Below are 20,580 nucleotides of genomic sequence, written 5' to 3'. Positions count from 1 at the left end.
CAGTGTGCGAATAAATATCTGTATTGGATTAGTCCTTAATTTCAACAAACCTCACTGCTGTGATAAAAGGTTAATATTGTGCTCCAATATCCGTGGAGAGTGGCTGCTCACCTTCATATAACACCCACACTCTCATATAGGTCAAACTCACTTTGTCAGTCTCCCATGGACTACATCCTGCTATCCCTCCACTCATCGGTCTCTCTAGCAGATCTTTAAGAGCTCTCAATCAGAACCATTACTTGCTCAAAAGGGAAAAATAAGAAAGGTGGGGCTGCCCATAGTGTAGTAGTTAAAATGATATTTTATTATAAACAGCGTACCACCCACATTTACAGTAGTAAATGTAGACTCATCTGCATTCCAGGCTGGATACAGAATCTACAGGGGCGCCTGGGGAGAGCACTTCAGGCCTCTACAGTCAGGGTTGGCAAATAACTGGGTGGTTTGAGTCTTAAAAGTCATGCATGGCTGTAAAAGACCTCAGGTGAGATGACTGAATAGCTGGTAACACCTGAAAGAGCTAGGCAAGATTCCAAAAATAAAATAGACTCAAGGATTGGAAGGTAACATACAGACATCTTCCGCATCAGTGAACATGCTGAAAGCGTCACCAGAGCTGTAAGTGTTAGCTGAGGGCACTTGCCACAGTGGGACTGTCCTCCGATGCCTAGAATCAGGCATGATGCAACAGCATCGTGGTTAAACAATGTAAAGCCCATGTTACAAAACAGAGCCTCAGGTACTCATGAAACCCAAACTGGTAAGCAGGTGATGGTAGGATGGCAGAAAGTGACCACTGTTCACTGTATATGGGTAGCATGAACAGACCAAAGATCGAATTTTCACATAGCTTAGTGTTTAATCCTCCTTGTTAGGAACCACTGAAGAGTGGGAATTTTAAAGGAACGCAACCATCCAAGCAAATGAAGCAGCTCCCAAAGTGAAGCCTGATCAGCCTATTCACAGAGTGAGTCCTCAGAGTCAGGGTAAGTGATGAGGTAATGCTGATAGCTGTGGACCTAGAAAGCGATCAGCAGCTAATTTGTTACAAGAACAGAGTCTATAAAGTACCTTTTCGCAGAACCCAGTGCCCGAAAGATCACTTCCAGGTTATCCCTAAAAAGTCATGTCCAGCAGGGTCTGGCCACAGCCAGATCACATCCTGGATCATATCCTGATAGACGCAACGGAAGTTAATAGCTCTAGCAACAAAGTAGGGAATAGACATGATTGAAGAAAAAGTGTTGAAGAAAAAAAAAAAAACTTATGCTAGCAAAATTAGGTTAGGCTTTTCTCAGCAGAGCTGAACAAAAGCTATCCATTTTACTAGCAGGGGCTATCCTAAACAGCTTACAGTTTTTTGCTTGTCAGTGTCCAGTCCTGGCGTTGATTTACTAAAACTGAAAAGTGCAAAATCTGGCGCAGCTCTGCATAGAAACAAATCCACTTTCAGGTTTTTTTCAGCTTAATTGAACAAGCTGAAGTTAAAAGCTGACTGGCTACCAAGCACAGCTGCACCAGATTTTGCACTCTCAGGTTTTAGTAAATCAACCCCACGGTGTCCCTCAATGGGCGATAAAGAAAACAACTTTCAAAATTTGTGCTAGAGCTGTCAGTAACAAGAATTATTTATGCAAGTATATTTTCTCACATATTTTTCATTCAATAACTATTTTCAGGGAACCTTACAGAAAATTTGTACTTACTAAAAATACATTAGATTCAATTTAAAAAGGGTTCTATGAAAAGAACAGAGCACTTTTCAATACCAGCTACTAAAAGCTAATTATACATAAAATAACTATAGTCAGGGCTTTGCAGTATATTTTACCCTGCACATTAAGTAAACCATAGGACAAATCTGGTGCTTCATCAGTTTCTAGCCTTACCTGCTGAATATTTGCCCAAAAATGCTGAATCTCCCGAGCAGCTAGCCATGCTATGCGTCTAAGTCTGTCTTCCCCTTCCTTCTTGGCCCTGGCAACACTCTTCACTTTCTCGGTCAAGTGTCTTGCAGCTGTTCTAGCCATCTGTAAAAAAAACACATACTGTAGAAAAAACCTCTAAAAGCATTATCTGTTTGTACTTAACTATAATGTGAAACTGCTTCAAATAAAGAAGTCACAAATGTGTCTTTTCATTCAAGTAGAGATGGGAAGTGTTTATACCAAAATATTATCTTTCGAAACAAATGCTTTAAATCAATTTAATGCAGAAAATAATTTGAAAGATGCAGATAGCCTACTACAGGGATGTTCAATCTGTATTGCCCAACGCCCAGGACATGTAGTTCCAGGCGCCGGGCAGGTAGTTTCTTTTAAAAACTTTAGCCCTGCTGCAGGCAAGCATCAGAGCTCACCTCAGGTGGAAGCATTCAGGCGGCAGCGCTGCCGCCGATTGCTTCCACACCCCCCCCTATATTTCCAGCCCCCCCCCCTTTTTGTCTCCTATCTGATGGGAAAAAAAATTAAAATTTTAAACTGTAAAAAATTAAAAGTTACACTCAAGCAATAAGCAGCCCCCTGCGATACACATTACATATTGCCGTGCACGCCAGAATGAAAGCAATAATTCTTGCACCAGACCTCCCCCGTAACACTAAACTGATGACCTATAGGGGCTTTAAAAGCATCACCTATAGAAAATATAGGGTACTAAATTTTAATAACTGTGAATAGTGCAGCGCTATAAACAAAATTTATCTAATAAGTAAAATTAGTGTTAAATATTGCTTGCCATGCAAACACAATGGTGCTCAGTGAAAAATTATTGCAAACAAATACATCTCATTCAACAAATATATAAAGTGAAACATAACCTTATTATGGTGACATAATACAAATAGTAGTGAAGTGGTTCTTTAAGGAGAAAAAAAACATCCAGTGCTATATATCAATCTCTAAAAAAAACACACTGTATGTGACCAAACAGCAAACAAATCAAATTATATCTGTGTTATTTGAAAACAAAGTCCATGCAAGTGAAACCGTGCTGATGTGATCTTCACTCCAGTGAAAATTAAACAGAAATCCTCAAATGGCAGCAATGCCTGCTCACCTCCACACATCGACCCGCGCAGGGTCACAGGGCTATAATTAATAGTAACAGATCCTCTCCACTCCACTCCTCATCACAGGGACTTTGAATAAGGTAAAGACCTCTGCCCAGCGCACCTTATTCACGCCACCTCCACTCAAGATTACATATATAGGGTATAAAGGAAGAAACCTTCCATAGTGCAGTATCCTTTTATTGAAATTGCAGGAAAAAGTAGGTAAAGAACTCACATGTATCCCCAGCAACAAAAACACCTGTCACCACATCCTATGGGTGTGTACTGCATGGTATACTGGGTATAGCAAGATGGCCGCTACCAGAAGTGCGTCACCTCGTACTGGAAATGACGTACCGATGCGTTGCGTCACGTGACTTCATCAGGGTTAACCCATCTTGCTATACCCAGTATACCATGCAGTACACACCCATAGGATGTGGTGACAGGAGGTTTTGTTACTGGGGATACATGTGAGTTCTTTGCCTACTTTTTTCTGCAATTTCAATCAAAGGATACTGCACTATGGAAGGTTTCTTGCTTTATACCCTATATATGTAATCTTGAGTGGAGGTGGAGTGAATAAGGTGCGCTGGGCAGAGGTCTTTACCCTATTCCAAAGTCCCTGTGATGAGGAGTGGAGTGGAGAGGATCTGTTACTATTAATTATAGCCCTGTGCGTGTCGATGTGTGGAGGTGAGCAGGCATTGCTGCCATTTGAGGATTTCTGTTTAATTTTCACTGGAGTGAAGATCACATCAGCACGGTTTCACTTGCATGGACTTTATGTTTTCAAAAAACACAGATATAATTTGATTGGTTTGCTGTTTGGTCACATACAGTGTGCTTTTTAGAGATTGATATATAGCACTGGATGTTTTTTTCCTCCTTAAAGAACCACTTCACTACTAATTGTATTATGTCACCATAATAAGGTTATGTTTCACTTATATAATTGTTGAATGAGATGTATTTGTTGCCAATAATTTTTCACTGAGCACCATTGGGTTTGTAATTTTACTTATTAGATAGATTTTGTTTATAGCGCTGCACTATTCACAGTTATTTTGCAATATTACTTATTGGTTTAAGTCAAGTGGCAGCAGCTTTAGTTTAGGTTTGTGACTTCCGCAATAAGCGCAGGAGGATATTTAATGTTATTTCTAAGGGTACTAAAGTTTGTTGCCATTTAAGGACACGCAAATTCAAGGTTTGATATGATGGATATCCATTTACTCTGTGCAACCTCATCTTTTATATTTTACAAAAGAAATGGGTAATTTTTTGCTTTTTTTGTGCCCTAAAATTAAGTGCTATTTTTTTACTGAAATTTTGCATTTCCTATACCTTTGTGGTAATATCTTGTGACATAAAAATTTGGAACTACCACTATTTTGTTCTCTAGAGTGTCTGCTTTCAGAAAATATATGTTTTGGGGGTTTTATATAATCTCCAGGCCTACATTTTTTTTTTTTTTAAATGTAAAAAGGCCTCTGGCAGCGAAAGGGATAAAGGATAAGCTCAACACTCCCCTTACCTGACAAGCACCCAATCGGTGCTCATTACCCTGCTAGTCCGTGGGTGCGGTGCAGGAGGTGAGGAGATAAACAGTGCAATGTTAAAATGATTATACGTTTATGTCGCCAAAAAGACCCTTTTGTTTTTAAAAGCCCCAGACATTCCTAAAATCACCTCCGATTTAAATACTTTTTTGGTTTACATTTTTTTTTTTATTATCTGGACAAGTAGATTGTCATGAGGGACAAGAAGATTGGAACCCTGATTTTAGTCCCTGGACATTTTTTTTTTTAATTTCCACACCCCTGCTACTAAGATTCTTTCACCCATTTTGTGCAGTTCCTGGCATCCAAAGTTAACATTTAAAAATATATATTATAAAAGGAAAAAAAAAAACTCCACTTCAAGAATAAGAGTTTCTGCATACATCCTCAGCAGTATTCAAAAATTATGGCACTGTGGCCAAGTTCCTCACCAGTCAATCTTGGGCAATACATAACAGAAAGGAAGCTTACCTTCCCCTTCCTGCCTCCTACCATGGCTCTTAAAACGGCAGCTAAAGGGCCTGTGACGATATATTTTGGGCTTATATTGAGAGAGCATCAGTCTGAGATTCAACTGAAATCATCCAGAATTAAACAATAATGACAGACAGACCTCTTCAATCAGATTTTGTATTCTAAAATACAATTCCTTCTGAAGTGAACATAAGACAGCTGACACAGGCCCTGTTAGAGGCTACTGTGCATATACTGCATGCAGGTGCCTGTAAGTGATAGCACTTTACAACTACAGCACTTTTTAATAACACAACGTCTTAAGGAAATGAACTGAGCACGCAAATTAACCAAAATCAATTACCTTCTTAGCACTGGCAATTTTCCACATCCTCTCTTGTGCAAAATCAGCAGCCATCCACTGCATCTCTTCCAAAAGATAGTCCCAGTGCGACTTTGGTCTGCTGGGCTCCATAAGTTTGGGTAACCTTCTCAATGACCAAAGGCCTTCTTTCCGAAGTTCTGTGATTCGTTGATGAATATGGTTTTCCTGAAAAATACATGCAATAACCTATCACATGCGTATAAACATCTCAACTATCTATAATTTTTTGTAGAAAATCTGACAATTATCTACAGGCAAGAAATCTGCAGTTACATGTGATATGCACATTATGCAACAGAAATGGACTAAAGAAATGCTCAAAAATACGCTATTATTGTATATCTAATGTCCGAAGTTAAAAAACTTACAGTGCAATGGGCTAAAACACACGTCACATTGCTCTCTTATGAAGCTGACACTGACAGAGTCACAGCACTCAGATGAGAGGCTGTCTGCATATGCGGATACAGTATCGTATTGCAAAGCACTAGATTATGTGACCTGTGTGCATTGCAGGCTCTGTAGTCATTGACTTTACACGGTGTGCACAATTATTAGGCAAGTTGTATTTTTGAGGATCAATTTCATTATTGAACAACTACAGTGCTCTTGGTCAAACCAATATGTTCATAAAACTCAAACCTGAATATTTAAGAAAGTAAAAGTGAGGTTTTGCCTTTCTTAGAATATTTGTGTGAACAATTATTGGGCAAATATTAGTGTGCATAATTATTATGCAACTAATACATTGTTTATTTTCATCTGTTAAAAGTGAGAATTATAAACAACTCAATTTCCAAATAAACATTTGACATTTAAAAAAAAATAAAAATAAATCAGTAACCAATACAGCCACCCTTCTGTTCAAGAACAGTCATAAGCATTGTGTTAAACTGTTGATGATCAATTTTTTGTACAGCAGCAACCACAGCCTCCCAGACACGGTTCAGAGAGGTGTACTGTTTTCCTTCACCGTAAATCTTCTGTTTAAGAAGGGCCCACAAGTTCTCAATAAGGTTTAGGTCAGGCGATGAAGGGGTCATGTCATTCTTTCATCTTTAAGGCCTTTACTGGCAAGCCACACTGTGGAGTACTTCAATGCATGCGATGGAGCACTGCCCTGTATAAATATCATGGTCTTCTTGAAAGATGCAGACTTTTGCCTGTACCACTGCTTGAAGAAAGAAAGGTTTGGGAATTCATTTTAAGTTCACCTTCAACCCAAAAAGGTCCAACTAACTCATCTTTAATAACACCAGGCCGTTACGGATCCAGCCACGGGCCAATCCATCTGGTCCATCAAGAGTCACTCTCATCTCATCAGTCCATAAAACCTTTGAAAAATGTATCTAGAGATATTTCTTGGCTCAGTCTTGACATTTCAACTTATGTGTCGTCTTCAGTGATGGTCAGGTTTCAGCCTTCCTTACCTTGGTCAAGTCGCTGAGCACTGAACACCTTGTATTTCTGGGCACTCCAGGTAGGTTGCAATTCTGCAGCACTTGAGGATAATGATTCTTTTCAAATCATTGACAGTTCATTTGCATGTTTTTTTTCTCACCACGTTTCTTGCATCCCTCTTGACTATTTGCAACAAAATATTTTGACTGTTCTGTGATCACGCCCCAATATCTTAGCAATTAAAAGAGTGAAAAGTCAAAAATTGTAAAAAGTCTTTCAGAGGGAGGCAGCAGAGTCAGTTAACGCTTGTTTAGCCCATTTTTCCTGAGGAAAAGAAACTATATATAGGGTGTTGATCTCCTTAGGCCACATCCTCCCTCATTACACAAATACACATCACCTGAAATGCTTAAATCTAATAAGCATTCAAGTTTACACTTTACTTTTTGCTATAAAAAACATCCAGTAAAGGAAAACTTAAAAAAAAAAAAATCTAATTTCATCATAAATTTAGGCCAAAATGTATTCTGCTACATGTCTTTGCTAAAAAAAAAAGAAAAATCCCAATACATGTAAACTAATTGGTTTACATGAAAGTTATAGTGCCTACAAATGGTGGTATATATACACTGGAATTTTTTTTTTTTTTTTTAATACTATTAATGGCGGCGATCAGCGACTTCTAGTGGGACTGCGGTGGGCATTCTTACACTGGGGGGGAACTGGCTAACTGCAACTGACATCCCCAGTGACACTGAAACAGTGATCAGTGCTAATAAAAAAGCACTGACACTGTACTAATGACACTGGGAAAGAAGCTGTTAACATCTGACGTGATCAAAGGGTTAACTGTGTGCTGTTCTAAGTGTGCTGTGTGTTTTACTAGGGAAACAAGCTGCTTTGTATTGCTCTGCTGTGCAGAGCAATACAAAGCAGCCTGTTTGTGATAATGGTGAGGTCTGTGTGCAAACAGAGATTTCTGTTTGCACACAGACCTCTTCCCTTTCACTGTTCCTCAGCGATCACTGGGTGCTGGGGGGAACCCGGTGATCGACAGCTGTAGCCGAATGGCAGCGCGCGCCCTCTACCTGGAAATTAAAAAGTGTGTGTGTGTATATACACACACATATACATATATACATACATACATACATACACACACACATATATATATATATATATATACACACACATACAGTGGGTATCAAAAGTTTGGGCACCCCAGCTAAAAATTTGTATTCATGTGCATAAAGAAGCCAAGGAAAGATGGAAAAATCTCTAAAAGGCATCAAATTACAGATTAGACATTCTTAGAATATGTCAACAAAAGTTAGATTTTATTTCCATCATTTACACTTTCAAAATAACAGAAAACAAAAAAATGGCGTCTGCAAAAGTTTGGCCACCCTGCAGAGTTAATATCTTGTACTGCCCCCTTTGGCAAGTATCACAGCTTGTAAACGCTTTTTGTAGCCAGCCAAGAGTCTTTCAATTCTTGTTTGAGGTATCTTTGCCCATTCTTCCTTACAAAAGTCTTCCAGTTCTTTGAGATTTCTGGGCTGTCTGTCACGCACTGCTCTTTTAAGGTCTATCCATAGATTTTCAATTATGTTGAGGTCAGGAGATTGTGAAGGCCATGGCAAAACCTTCAGTTTACACCTCTTCATGTAATCCCCCGTGGATTTTGAGGTGTTTAGGATCATTATCCATTTGTAGAAGCCATCCTCTCTTTAACTTCAGCTTTTTCACAGACGCCATCAAGTTACCATCCAAAATTTGCTGAAATTTTATTGAATCCATTTTTCCTTCTACTCGTGAGATGTTCCCTGTGCCACTGGCTGCAACACAACCCCAAAGCACGATTGATCCAACCCCATGCTTAACAGTTGGACACAGGTTCTTTTCATTAAATTCTGTGCCCCTTCTTCTCCAAACGTATCTTTGCTCATTCCGGCCCAAAAGTTCAATTTTAACCTCATCGGTCCACAGAACTTGTTTCCAAAATGCATCAGGCTTGTCTATATGTTCATTTGCAAAGTTCAAACGATGATTTTTGTGGTGAGGACGTAGAAGAGGTTTTCTTCTGATGACCCTTCCATGAAGACCATATTTGTACAAGTATCTCTTTTTAAAGTGGAATAGTGTACCACAACTCCAGTGTCTGCCAGATCTTTCTGGAGGGATCGTGCAGTCAAACGTGGGTTTTGAATTGTTTTTCTCACAATCCTGCAAGCTGTTCTGTCTGATATTTTTCTTGGTCTTCCAGATCTTGCTTTAACTTCCACTGTTCCTGATGACTGCCATTTCTTAATTACATTCCGAACAGAGGATATTGACATCTGAAAACGCTTTGCTATCTTCTTATAGCCTTCTCCAGCTTTCTGAGCATCAACTATTTTCAGTTTCAGTTTTCTAGACAACTGCTTAGAAGAACCCATGGTGCTGATTGTTGGGGCAAGGTCAGATGAGTCTGGGCATTTAAAACCTTTGAGATTGACATCACCTGGTCTTCCCAGACGATGATTGAGAACAATCCATGACACTGGCAGGTCTCAGCTTGGCAAAGGGGGCAGTGCATGCTATAAATTCTGAAGGGTGCCCAAACTTTTGCAGACGACATTTTTTTGTTTTCTGTTATTTTGAAAGTGTAAATGATGGAAATAAGATCTAACTTTTGTTGACATATAAGAATGTCTAATCTGTAATTTGATGCCTTTTGGAGATTTTTCCAACTTTCCTTGGCTTCTTTATGCACATTAATACAAATTTTTAGCTGGGGTGTCCAAACCTTCGATCCCCACTGTATACACACACATATATACATACACACACACACACACACACATACACACAGTTGTGTTCAAAATAATAGCAGTGTGTTGAAAAAAGTGAATAAAGCTCAAAATCCTTCTAATAGCTTTTATTTCGATACACACAAATGCATTGGGAACACTACACATTCTATTTCAAATCAAAACATGAAGAAAAATATATCAAATTTGTGTTGTTCCTCTAAAAAAAATTAAAGAAAAGTTAATATTAGACTGTTCAAAAAATTTGTAGGGTTTGTATTCTTCTTTACAAACTCAAACATTCACTATATAAACTGAAAAATGTTTGAAGATTTTGCTTTCCTTTGAATCACTTAATTAATATTTAGTTGTATAAGCACTGTTTCTGAGAACTGCTGTACATCTGTGTTGCATGGAGTCAACCAACTTCTGGCACCTGTGAACAGGTATTCCAGCCCAGGATGATTGGACTACATTCCACAGTTCTTCTCTATTTCTTGGTTTTGCCTCAGAAACTGCATTTTTGATGTCATGCCACGTTTTCTAGTGGATTAAGATCCGGGGATTGGGCTGGCCACTCCATAACGTCAATCTTGTTGGTCTGGAACCAAGATGTTGCACCTTTACTGGTGTTTGGGGTCGTTGTCTTGTTGGAACACCCATTTCAAGGGCATTTCCTCTTCAGCATAAGGTAGCATGACCCAAAAAGAACAATCTTACTTTCATCAGTCCACAAAATGTTGCGCCATTCCTCTTTAGGCCAGTCAATGTGCTCTTTGGCAAATTGTAACCTCTTCAGCACGTCTTTTTTTCAACAGTGGGACTTTGCGGGGGCTTCTTGCAGATAGCTTGGCTTCACATAGGCGTCTTCTAATTGTAACAGTACTCACAGGTAACTTTAGACCTTCTTTGATCTGCCTGGAGCTGATCGTTGGCTGAGTCCTCGCCATTTTGGCTATTCTCCTATCCATTCGAATGGTAGTTTTTCGCTTTCTTCCACGTCTCTCATGTTCTGGTTGCCATTTTAAAGCATTTGCGATCATTTTAGCTGAGCAGTCTATCATTTTCTGCACTTCTTTATATGTTTTTCCCTCTCCAATCAACTTTTTAATCAAGGTACGCTGTTCTTCTGAACAATGTCTGGAACGACCCATTTTCCTCAGAATTTCAGAGAGAAATGCACTGTAACCAGCATGTACAACATTTGCTGCCTTCCTTCCTTAAATAAGGGCAATAATTGCCACCTGTTTTTCAAAGAATGAATGACCTCACTAATGGAATTCCACACTATTTTGAACATGCCCATTTCAATTTGTGATTCAAATACACAGAATCAGCAGCATGCATGTCATGACTGGTGGTTCTGTTGGATTTCTATTACACCTGCTAGTAAATTATTTGCCATGTAGAAATATAATTTATACCAAAAACAGTGATTGACACGCACACGCGCACACACACACACGCGATTTTGAGCAGCGCTGCTGCCCTGTAGCAGTAGTTCTGCTATAGGGCGGTCAGGAAGCAGTTAATCTCACAGTGTGATATTTTTTTTTTTTAGCCTAGGGTTGTCATTCAAGCATTGATTCTATTATATATCATGTGTTTCAGTAAACATTTCTGATTTTGCATCAATTCCTTATTACCATTTCTTGCTTCTATATTCGCATTATTTATCTAGTATTGGATAGCTACATTTACATGTTAACATATGTGATTTTTTGCTGTACTTGGACGATTTAATAGGTATGGACACTGACAGCTGCACGCATGGTAAATACTGTTATTCCATGTGGGCTAGTGTCAACCTAGCCTTACTCTCCTGAAGACAAAACTCTAAACAAGAGGAAATCTCTCTAAACTGAGGTACAAATTATTAGACTGTTGGTACCAGAACAAGTGTTACTCCCTGACAGGGATTCTAACACTTTCCTACAATATCTAAATGATTAAAAAAAAAAAAAAAAAAAGCCTTCACTTTAGGTAGAACAGAACCTTCTTACAACAGGAGGTATTAACAGGTCATTTCATAATAACCATTTGCTATACTCAAAGACTTTAAGTTAAATGAACTTATAAAATACCTGCTCTGATGGTCTGGACATTTCCTGCGGCAGGTCATCTGTAACTTCTTGTAAACTCTGAGAGTCCTGGGGTAAAGGTGATTTGGATGAAGGTGACAAAACCTTGCTGGCCCCTGGGGACATCATCCTCATCGGTGAGACACCTGCTGTTGAAAGGACAGGTTCTGGAATACAGGCTGGGGTAGAAGGTGAGGAAGGGGCAGGAGTTGAGGGTTTTACAACATCAGAGCCTGGCTTCAACGAAGGCACCTGCTGGGAAAATTAAACTCAGACTAGATTAAAACATCCAAATGCATTTCTTAAACCAAAAGTATTCAGAAACACCCAGAAATACCTCAAAAGTGACTATGATAAAGGCTTAAATGGTAACAGATATGGTTTATGTTTTAGAACAGATAAATGATTTTGTTGTAACAGCAGTAAATAACTCTGTTTAAAGGATAAGTTCACTTTTTCATTAAAAAACAAATAATAATAAATGCACTTTTTTTTCCAGTTAAAAAAAATGTGCATTTATTTTTCAGGGAGTCTGGAGAGTGCAGAGCATTGCACCCGTAATCAGCAGATCACGGGTACAATGCAGGGCTCCTGCAGGCTCTCAATACAGCTGTCTGCCTGCCCCCGTTTAGTCAAGCAGTTATCTGAGAGCAGGAAAAATCAATGAACTACCTAGAGCGCACACCAGCGTCCCCACAGTTCACTGGAAACTACAAGCTGTCAGCCGCACTAGCTGACAGTAGCTGTAGTTCATTCATTCACAGGAAACTGTGAATAAATGATACGGCTGTTTGGGCGGAGCATTGCACACTGCATTCTTTTCAAAGAGTGATAGCGGGAAAGGGGAGAAGATCCCTCGCCCACAATCACAGAGTGAGGGGACATCGGTGGAATGAGAGCCAATTCCGCCGATGTCCACATGTAACATGCTCCAAAAAGGTGAACTTATCCTTAAATTACTTTTTCTAATATAATTTTCTCAATTAAATTAGTTATTTAATTTGCACATTCTGTATGATCTTTAAAATTAAACTGACACTAAACTGCTGATTTAGAGTTGATGCAGTGATCTGAGTTTCTGCTAGAGGGTGGCTACATTCATTCTCCATGGTGTCACTGCTTGTAGGAAGGTAGCCACCATGTTTTGCTCCTTCTTGAAATGGACTACGTAGTATGGACAATGGGGACTGTAGTATGCATAGAGCAGTGCACATGACCACAACGTGCACTGCTCTTTCCAAATGGAATTGGTGGGGAAAATGAGAGGTTCAAGTGCTCACAAAGGGCATTACAAGGAGACAGACAAAAAAAAAAAAAAAAAAACCCACACAGTAAGCCTTGGTTCACACCGAATGTGGTTTTGGAATCGCACTGCTTCAGCACGATTTCAAAGCCACCAAGTGCGACTTCATGCACAGATGTCAATGTAAGTCACACATGCAACTGCAAAAAATAGTGCAGGAACCCTTTTCAGAGTTGCACAGATTTTAATGGTTCCATAGCTGTAAACAGGGTGCGACCGGTCATGCGACTTTGATCTGTCAAGTCGCATGACAACTCGCACCAGTGTGAACTGTGACTTAGAAATTATTTAATGAAAAACAGATTACAGGGCTGCTGAGTAGTTGATGTGTATACATGATTTTTGGAGAATAAAGATATTGTTTGGTGTCATTTTAAAGATAACCGATTTAGACAAGTTGATTAAAATTTATTCAGATTATTAGTATAGAGTGTAACTAGTTCAGAGCTTCACAACGTCCTCATTACATGTGAACATATAGAAAGTATTAACCACAAAGGCAACTGTTGGCTGATGAAAAGTACACATAAAATATTCAAGTTGATTCATCTGGATTATTCTTTTGGACATAAAAAATCTTCAGTAATAGACAGAACACGGTTTCATTTAGAGCCACATGCTGATATGGTGTACAATGTATGGCCTTCTCATATGAGTGTTTGTAATATATCCTTCACATACCGGCAACAAGGATGATTTCAAGGAAGACGTCTGATCTACCAACATCCCTTGACCTTGAGAGCTTTGATTCTGGGCAGAATGTAAGATTGGAATGGTAAAAGCCTGAGGTTTTCCTTTGGAAGGCTGAGAATCAATGAAGAGCTGCTGCTGTTGAGTTAGATGTGTACTGGTGGGCACATTAGAGACAGAAACTCTTGGAGCTGGAGTTTTGCCTGGCTGAGAGCCAGTAGTGTTTGGTACCACAGAAACCTTAGTAGTTTCAGTTTGCTTGTTACCCAGGGCAGCCAAGTGTTGAGAGGATGGTACTCCAATAGCAGCACTAGAGGAACCTGCAAGAGGAAGAAAAGACACAAATACATAGGCTATAATTTCATAAACCTTATATTATAAAATGTTTCTAACAGCTTAATGCAGCCAATGCATGTACATTTTACATTTTTATCATACCTTCAAATTGCTTACCAAGTTTGCCAGCTGTTTGCTGATGGGGAGCCGAATGTGTAACATTTTGTAACTGGGAACTGGATTCTAAGAAGTTGGAATCAAGAAATTGGTTTTGCGCCAAGTCTATCAACATAAAAAAGGAGAGAAAAATGTTGTATGTATATAGGTAAAAAAACAAAAAAGTATATCTTACAAATTGGAACCTTCGTAGTGTAACATTGTGAACTTTTTGGCCTTACACTTAGGGCCATGCTGCATTCATTCTACCTTCCCAAACCTTCCAGAGCCTGCTGCAGAGAAGCATCCTCATAGCCACCATGGGGTTTATTTACTAAAGCTGGAGAGTCCAAAATCAGACTCCCTTCTGCATAGAAACCAATCAGCTTCCAGGTTTCATTGCCAAAGCTTCATTGAACAAGCTGAGGTTAGAAGCTGATTGGTTTCTATGCAGAAGGGAGTCTGATTTTGGACTCTCCAGCTTTAGTAAATAAACCCCCATGTGTCATCGTGGACATATTTCAAGGATGGACTTATTGCACAGGTAGCAACCTATCACGGTACCATGCATGAATTCACTGAGCTCCTGAGAGCGACCCATTCTTTCACAAATGTTTGTAGAAGCAGTCTGTATGCCTAGGTGCTTGATTTTATACACCTGTGGCCATGGAGGTGATTGAAACACCTGAATGATTTGGAGGGCTGTCCCAATACTTTTGGCAATATAGTATGTGCTCAACAAGATAAGAAATAATGTCCCCATCCAGATTAGTCCACAAAAGGTATGCATACATCTTTTGGGGGTGTGGAGATTTTTTTCTAAAAAAAACTGTTTGTCAAAGGACTAAATTGGGGTCCCCATCTACATGTTCCTCATGACAATCTATGCTTAACAAAAAAAAAACTCTCATAGTGCTTAAACCCAAAAATGTAATATACTGAAGCTTACCAATCATTAGATATGGTGGCTGCATCAGTTTTTTTAAGGCATTTTCACCTAGTGATCTGGCCAGTAACACACCAGAGTGCCTACACTCTGGATGAAGGAGCACATGGGGCACCTCTGGACAGTAGCATTTTCAGTCTGGAGAGAGGGAAGTGTTAGATGTACTAGCAGATTTACTAGCAGACACTAACAAATTAAGGCCAAACTCTAGCTAACGCTGCAGATATGCAAGCAGTTACGGCAACCTTTTTTTTGAGGGGGAAAAAGGATTTACATGAATAAAAGCTGATCATTGTAAGAACCCCTGAAACTGGTAAATGGTTTGTCTCAACGCACAGATAAAGCTTTCTTTTGGTGGTATTTAATCACCACTGGATTTTTAATGGTTTGCTAAACAAAAAAAAAAAAAAAAAAAAAAAAGGAAGGGGGTAAAAAAAAAAAAAAAAAAAAAAAAAAAAAAAAAACCTTTTTCTTTGGTTCGGTTATAAAATTTTGCAAATAAGTAATTTTTATTCTTCACTGATGTGCGCTGATGAGACTGCATCGATGGGCACTGATGGGGCTACACTGATAATCCGTGCCCCGATTATCAGTGTAAATATCCCTGTCACATGAAAGACTGTTATCGGCTTTCATTTCCTCAGACAGTGACAGCACTGAGGAAAGGAAATACTGATAACCGGCATTTGTTTACATGTGGTCAGCTGTGATTGCACACAGCTAATCACATGGTAAAGCGCCAATGTCCTTGGCTCTTTACCAGCCAAAAACTTAGGAGCAATTTTTTTGGGGCTGGCAGGGTTTTGTTTTTGGTGGCAGAGATGGCGAACCGTTCATCTCTACAGGGGGTCGCTAATAAAAAGGGACTCTGATATAATGGGGGGGGGGGCGAGGTTTCTCTAAGGCGGGTGCTACTATGAAGGGAATCTAATCTAGTGTGCATGTATGTGGGGGGAGGTGCTAATATAGAGAGATACTAATATAACGGAGTCTGAAAGGGGGGGGTGCGCTGGAGTATTAATATAAGGTGACTGATTTAATGGGAGGTGTATCTAAGGGGGTGCCCCCTCCTGCAAGTCATGTTTCCTGATCTACTAGAAACAGATAATGATATATGACTTCACCTGGATAATAAATCACATTTACTTCACAGATGAGGATGATAACTGCTCTCATTGGTGCAGACACCCAACAACACTGATATAAAGGTGGAAACACATGCAAGATACAAGGGAAACGTTCAATGAAATATAAAAGCTTCTCATAGCAACACACAGCTCTAAGAACTGTCCTATTGCTAGGGCAATGTGGTCAAAGTCATATATTCCTGTCACACAGTGTCCACCCCTCTCCTCACACAGTGTCCCTCCTCCCCATACATTGTCCCTCCTCCTCGGTTTCTGTTGGTGGGGCCCCAGAGGTGTCTCCTCTCACCTAGGGAGTAGAATTTGGCCAACTTCCGGGCCCCCCACCTCCAGAGCTCCGCCAGGTCACTCTCGGTCATCAGGCAGAGCCATGACTCACTGTAGGCACCTCCGTACGCCATCTTCCCGGTCAGCCAATCAGAGAAGTTGCCATCCCCAACTTAATTCCCGATTGGGGGAGGGTCAAAAGGGGGAGGGAAGCTCCAGCCAATGGAAAGGGTAGAGGCTAATAGGCTACCCAAACAGGCTCATCTCTCCCCCACACAAGGTAGGCATGTGAAACGCAGCCAATGGCGAAGAGAAGGTGAGGAGCTCAGTGGGTGACTGCCCAGGCACCAGATTGCGATTTCTGGTCACCTTGGTGACCTTGCGCCAGGGATCTGTCAAGCCCTGCCAGGCGGGAACCAGTTAAAAAAACTCAAAAGCAGAGTAGTAAAATCACGTGTTAAAACAATTCAATATATGTGACCCAAAAGGATGGCACCAATTGCACAGCTCACTACTCTCAAGGATCCCAAGCAGCCAGGGTGTCAATATAATCACAGCATCTGTCTGACAGGAACCTGATGCCACCGTCACACTTACAAATACTACTCATTTACCTAAAATACTTTTACACACATCTCAGCCATATGATTACCAGACCTGGAAGTATTCCATCCGGACTTTGTTTCCATGGGAACCTAACAACTGTGCTCTAAATAATACATTGCTATTTAAATCATGTGACCATGGACCCGAAACTACTGTATCAGGTCAGTAACTATAGATGCATGTATACATCCTCTAAATCTCCCAGTCCAAGGAACCCAAAACAGTTCATATTATTGTCATGCGAGTTAAAAATGTTTTTAAAGCAGTAAACCCAACAGCAAACATTTTATTATTATTGCAGCTTGCCAGTACTTAGATGTGGTGGCTGCATTAGTTTTCTTTTTTATGCTTTCTTTCCTGTATTTTCATCTGGTGATGCAGCCAGTAAGTCTGCTGTTTTTCAACAGAACAAGCTCTCATGCAAAAGTATCAGTGTTGAGACAAACCATTTACTAACAACAGGAGTGCTTACAATGATCAGCTTTTATTTATTCATGTAAATTCTTTATCCCCCCCAAAACAATAAATAAAAAAGGTTTCTGTAACTGCAGTGTTAGCTGGAGTTGTACTTTAGTTTGTTAGTGTATCTACTGTATATTGGAATGTAAACCATTTGACTTGTGCTTTTTTACTACTCTGCTTGTGAGCGTTTTTAATCCTTATTATTGCCGAATAAAGTATTCACAGAGCACTAGGACAGTTTTTTTTTTTCTTTCATAAGGATGCATATGCGGTGATAAGTATCATGCAGAGGAATTTCTCCTCTGGAAAACCTAGAAACAACTTTTGATCTGGATGACTGATCAAGCATGTTAGACTTCATTTCCATGAGAGATTAGAATGTGAAGGTTAGAGTAACACTTGTGATTGGGCTGCACTTCAGTGAGTAATTTATTTATTTATTATTTATTTGTTGCAGGTACCTATATAGCACCGTCAATTTAAGCAGCGCTTTACACGTACGTATTTTATACATTTACATCAGTCCCTAACCCTCAAGGGGCGTACAATCTAAGGTCCCTAACTTACATTCATACATACACATACTAGGGACAATTTAGACAGGATCCAATTAACCTACCAGCATGTCTTTGGAGTGTGGGAGGAAACCGGAGTACTCCAGACAGGTGGTGCCGTGGTTGGGATTTGAACCAACGACCCTAGTACTGCCAGGCAGAAGTGCTAACCATTTAGCCACTGTGCTGCCCCAATTTAAAGGAGTAGGTACACCTTGTGGACTCAACTGAACTGGAGCTATTTCTTATCTTGTGTACATACATTTATGGATTGTTCACAGTATTTTGGTTATCCAACACTTTATATGTGAACTTTAAGATGTGCTTTTTTTGTGAATTGAGTTTAATAAGGGTGGCGCTGCACTATTATTATTATTATACAGGATTTATATAGCACCAACAGTTTGCTCAGCACTTTACAATATAATGGGAGACAATACAGCAACAATACAGTTCAATACAAGAGGGTTAGGAGGGCCCTGCTCCTTGGAGCTTACAATCTAGGAGGGAGGGGCTAGTGATACAAAAGGTAATAACTGTGGGGGATGGACTGGTGGGAGGAGTAGAAGACTTCAATATTAGCTGAGGGCAGGAAAGGCTTCCCTGAAGAAATAGGTTTTCAGTGATCACCTAAAAGTGAGCAGAGTAGGCGATAGTGTGATAAATTGGGGTAGAGTTCCAGAGGATGGAGGAAGCTCTGGAGAAGTCCTGGAGATGAGCATGCACTACCTATTTTGTTATTGGTACACATTGGGGTGGAGAGTTATAGTACTAGCTAGCTCCCTGGTGTGATTGTAATAATTGTGCAGTCTGATGTTTTTTTCATATACGCAGTACCGCAGAGGCAGAGGCAGACGCATCCATTTTGGATGGAAATCTTGCCTGGTAGTTATGAGGGCATCTGAAAGAGTGGGGAGTGGGGATTTTGCTGAATATTAACTCACAGTACAGTTACCCTTTAAGAACCTAAGGCCCCTTTCATACGATCTGATCAGGTCCACCTGTGAATTTTTCAGGCAAACCTGATCGGATGGTCCATTCACCCTTTTGGAGAAGTGAGTTTAAATGGTCTTGTGTCTGTTTACACTCGCCTACCTCTAGGTCCAATACAGTCCTCAAAAACAAACACAGAAGGGGGTCCATCATCTGTTTACACTCATAGAGCAGAGCGGGCTCTGTCCGTATCCACTTTCTCTACATAAACAGTGGACACAGATGTGTCATCCACCCACTCTGCTCCAATCAGCAGAGGATCTGTGAGCGGATACCCTGCAGATCAGAACAGAGTCTGCTGCCCCACCTGAGATGGGCCTAAGACTTTTGTTTTCCATTTTAATATGAATATATGAACAGACACCAAGAAGATATAGTTTGTCAGGTCTTTTTACCAAAATAATAATAAAAATAGTACCAAGAGAAGTCTGGGCCTCCATGGCAATTGGAATTTCTGACAATGGGCTGGCAGGAGTATCCAAAGGCTAAAAGAAAAATAATGCTCTTAATTTCAGAAAACAAATACACATCAATTTCTTAAGTTATGTGATAATATGTATACATCATGACTATACAACAAACCAAAACCAATTTTTATGAACAATTACAAAAGATATACATTTTCTGCATAATGGATTAAGTGTTCAATAATTTCATATGGTAATAAACTGTATGGCAGAGCTTTTCAGCTCAGTCCCTTAAAAGACAGTATTTATCAAATAGCACCGATTATGCAAAAAAATCTAATTATAATATAACAACTCAAATTATAAATATACTGTATGCTGTCTACATGGCACAATGTCCTGTTTTATATACTAATAAAATGACATTGTACTGCATACTGAAGCACATCTTAGTCATTAATCCCACGTAGTGTCACCTTGCAGTCACATCTGCACTTACTCCCTGTTTCAATAACCACGTGATCCACGTTGAGTACTCACACAGCACACTTTTTCTTACACACACAATGCACATATTGTGTGGGGAAACACGAGGAAAAAGTCCCTAACTAGTGGTGCACCGAAATGAAAATCGTAGGACCGAAATAGAAAATTCAGGATGCATTTGGCCGAAAACCGAAATAGACTGTTTCTTGAAAAAAATATATATATTTCTTTAAATATGATTGTATTATATTCGATTTTTCAATTAAAGCAGAGCTCCACCCAAAAGGGGAAGTTCTGCTTTAAGGATTTGTCCCCTGCCATCCGTTAAGGATTGGCACCTTTGGGGAGTGAGTACCCGAATTGGACAGGTACCCGCTCCCACTTCCAGTGCAATCACCTAAGGTGATCAGAAGTTGTCCTCTCCCCTCCCCGTAGTCTTCTGGGAAACATGAAAGGTCCCAGAAGACTACGGGACCGTTCACAAAGTGCAGCGCTACTCGAAGCCGCAAGTTGTCAAAGCCGGGTGCCCACACTGAAGATGCCGGCGACAAGGAGAGAAG

General features: G+C 39.9%; 1 protein-coding gene across 7 annotated transcripts in view; it reads right to left on the bottom strand.

The window, feature by feature from the left end:
* Nucleotides 1-20,580, bottom strand: part of LOC149455491 (E1A-binding protein p400-like) — a 201,517-nt gene that overhangs the window by 160,459 nt on the left and 20,478 nt on the right. For 6 of the 7 annotated variants that reach the window (XR_016314044.1, XM_089686148.1, XM_089686151.1 and 3 more), the window contains exons 3-8: nt 19,546-19,612; nt 14,176-14,280; nt 13,714-14,042; nt 11,733-11,984; nt 5,435-5,620; nt 1,893-2,033 (exon numbers count right to left, since the gene is read on the bottom strand). Coding sequence is in view for 6 of the 7 variants with exons in the window: in XM_089686148.1 (XP_089542274.1) it covers nt 1,893-2,033; nt 5,435-5,620; nt 11,733-11,984; nt 13,714-14,042; nt 14,176-14,280; nt 19,546-19,612 (1,080 nt within the window). In the remaining variant the exon portion in view is untranslated. The remainder of the gene's footprint in view (nt 1-1,892; nt 2,034-5,434; nt 5,621-11,732; nt 11,985-13,713; nt 14,043-14,175; nt 14,281-19,545; nt 19,613-20,580) is intronic. The other variant, XM_089686149.1, reaches the window with a different exon arrangement.

The sequence above is a fragment of the Staurois parvus genome, unplaced genomic scaffold (genome assembly GCF_062004578.1).
Source record: "Staurois parvus isolate SC_StPar_1 unplaced genomic scaffold, SC_StPar_1.0 ptg000392l, whole genome shotgun sequence".
Classification (NCBI taxonomy): domain Eukaryota; kingdom Metazoa; phylum Chordata; class Amphibia; order Anura; family Ranidae; genus Staurois; species Staurois parvus.
The sequence above is the reverse complement of the archived record's forward strand: the minus strand, read 5'-3'. Positions and strand labels throughout refer to the sequence as shown.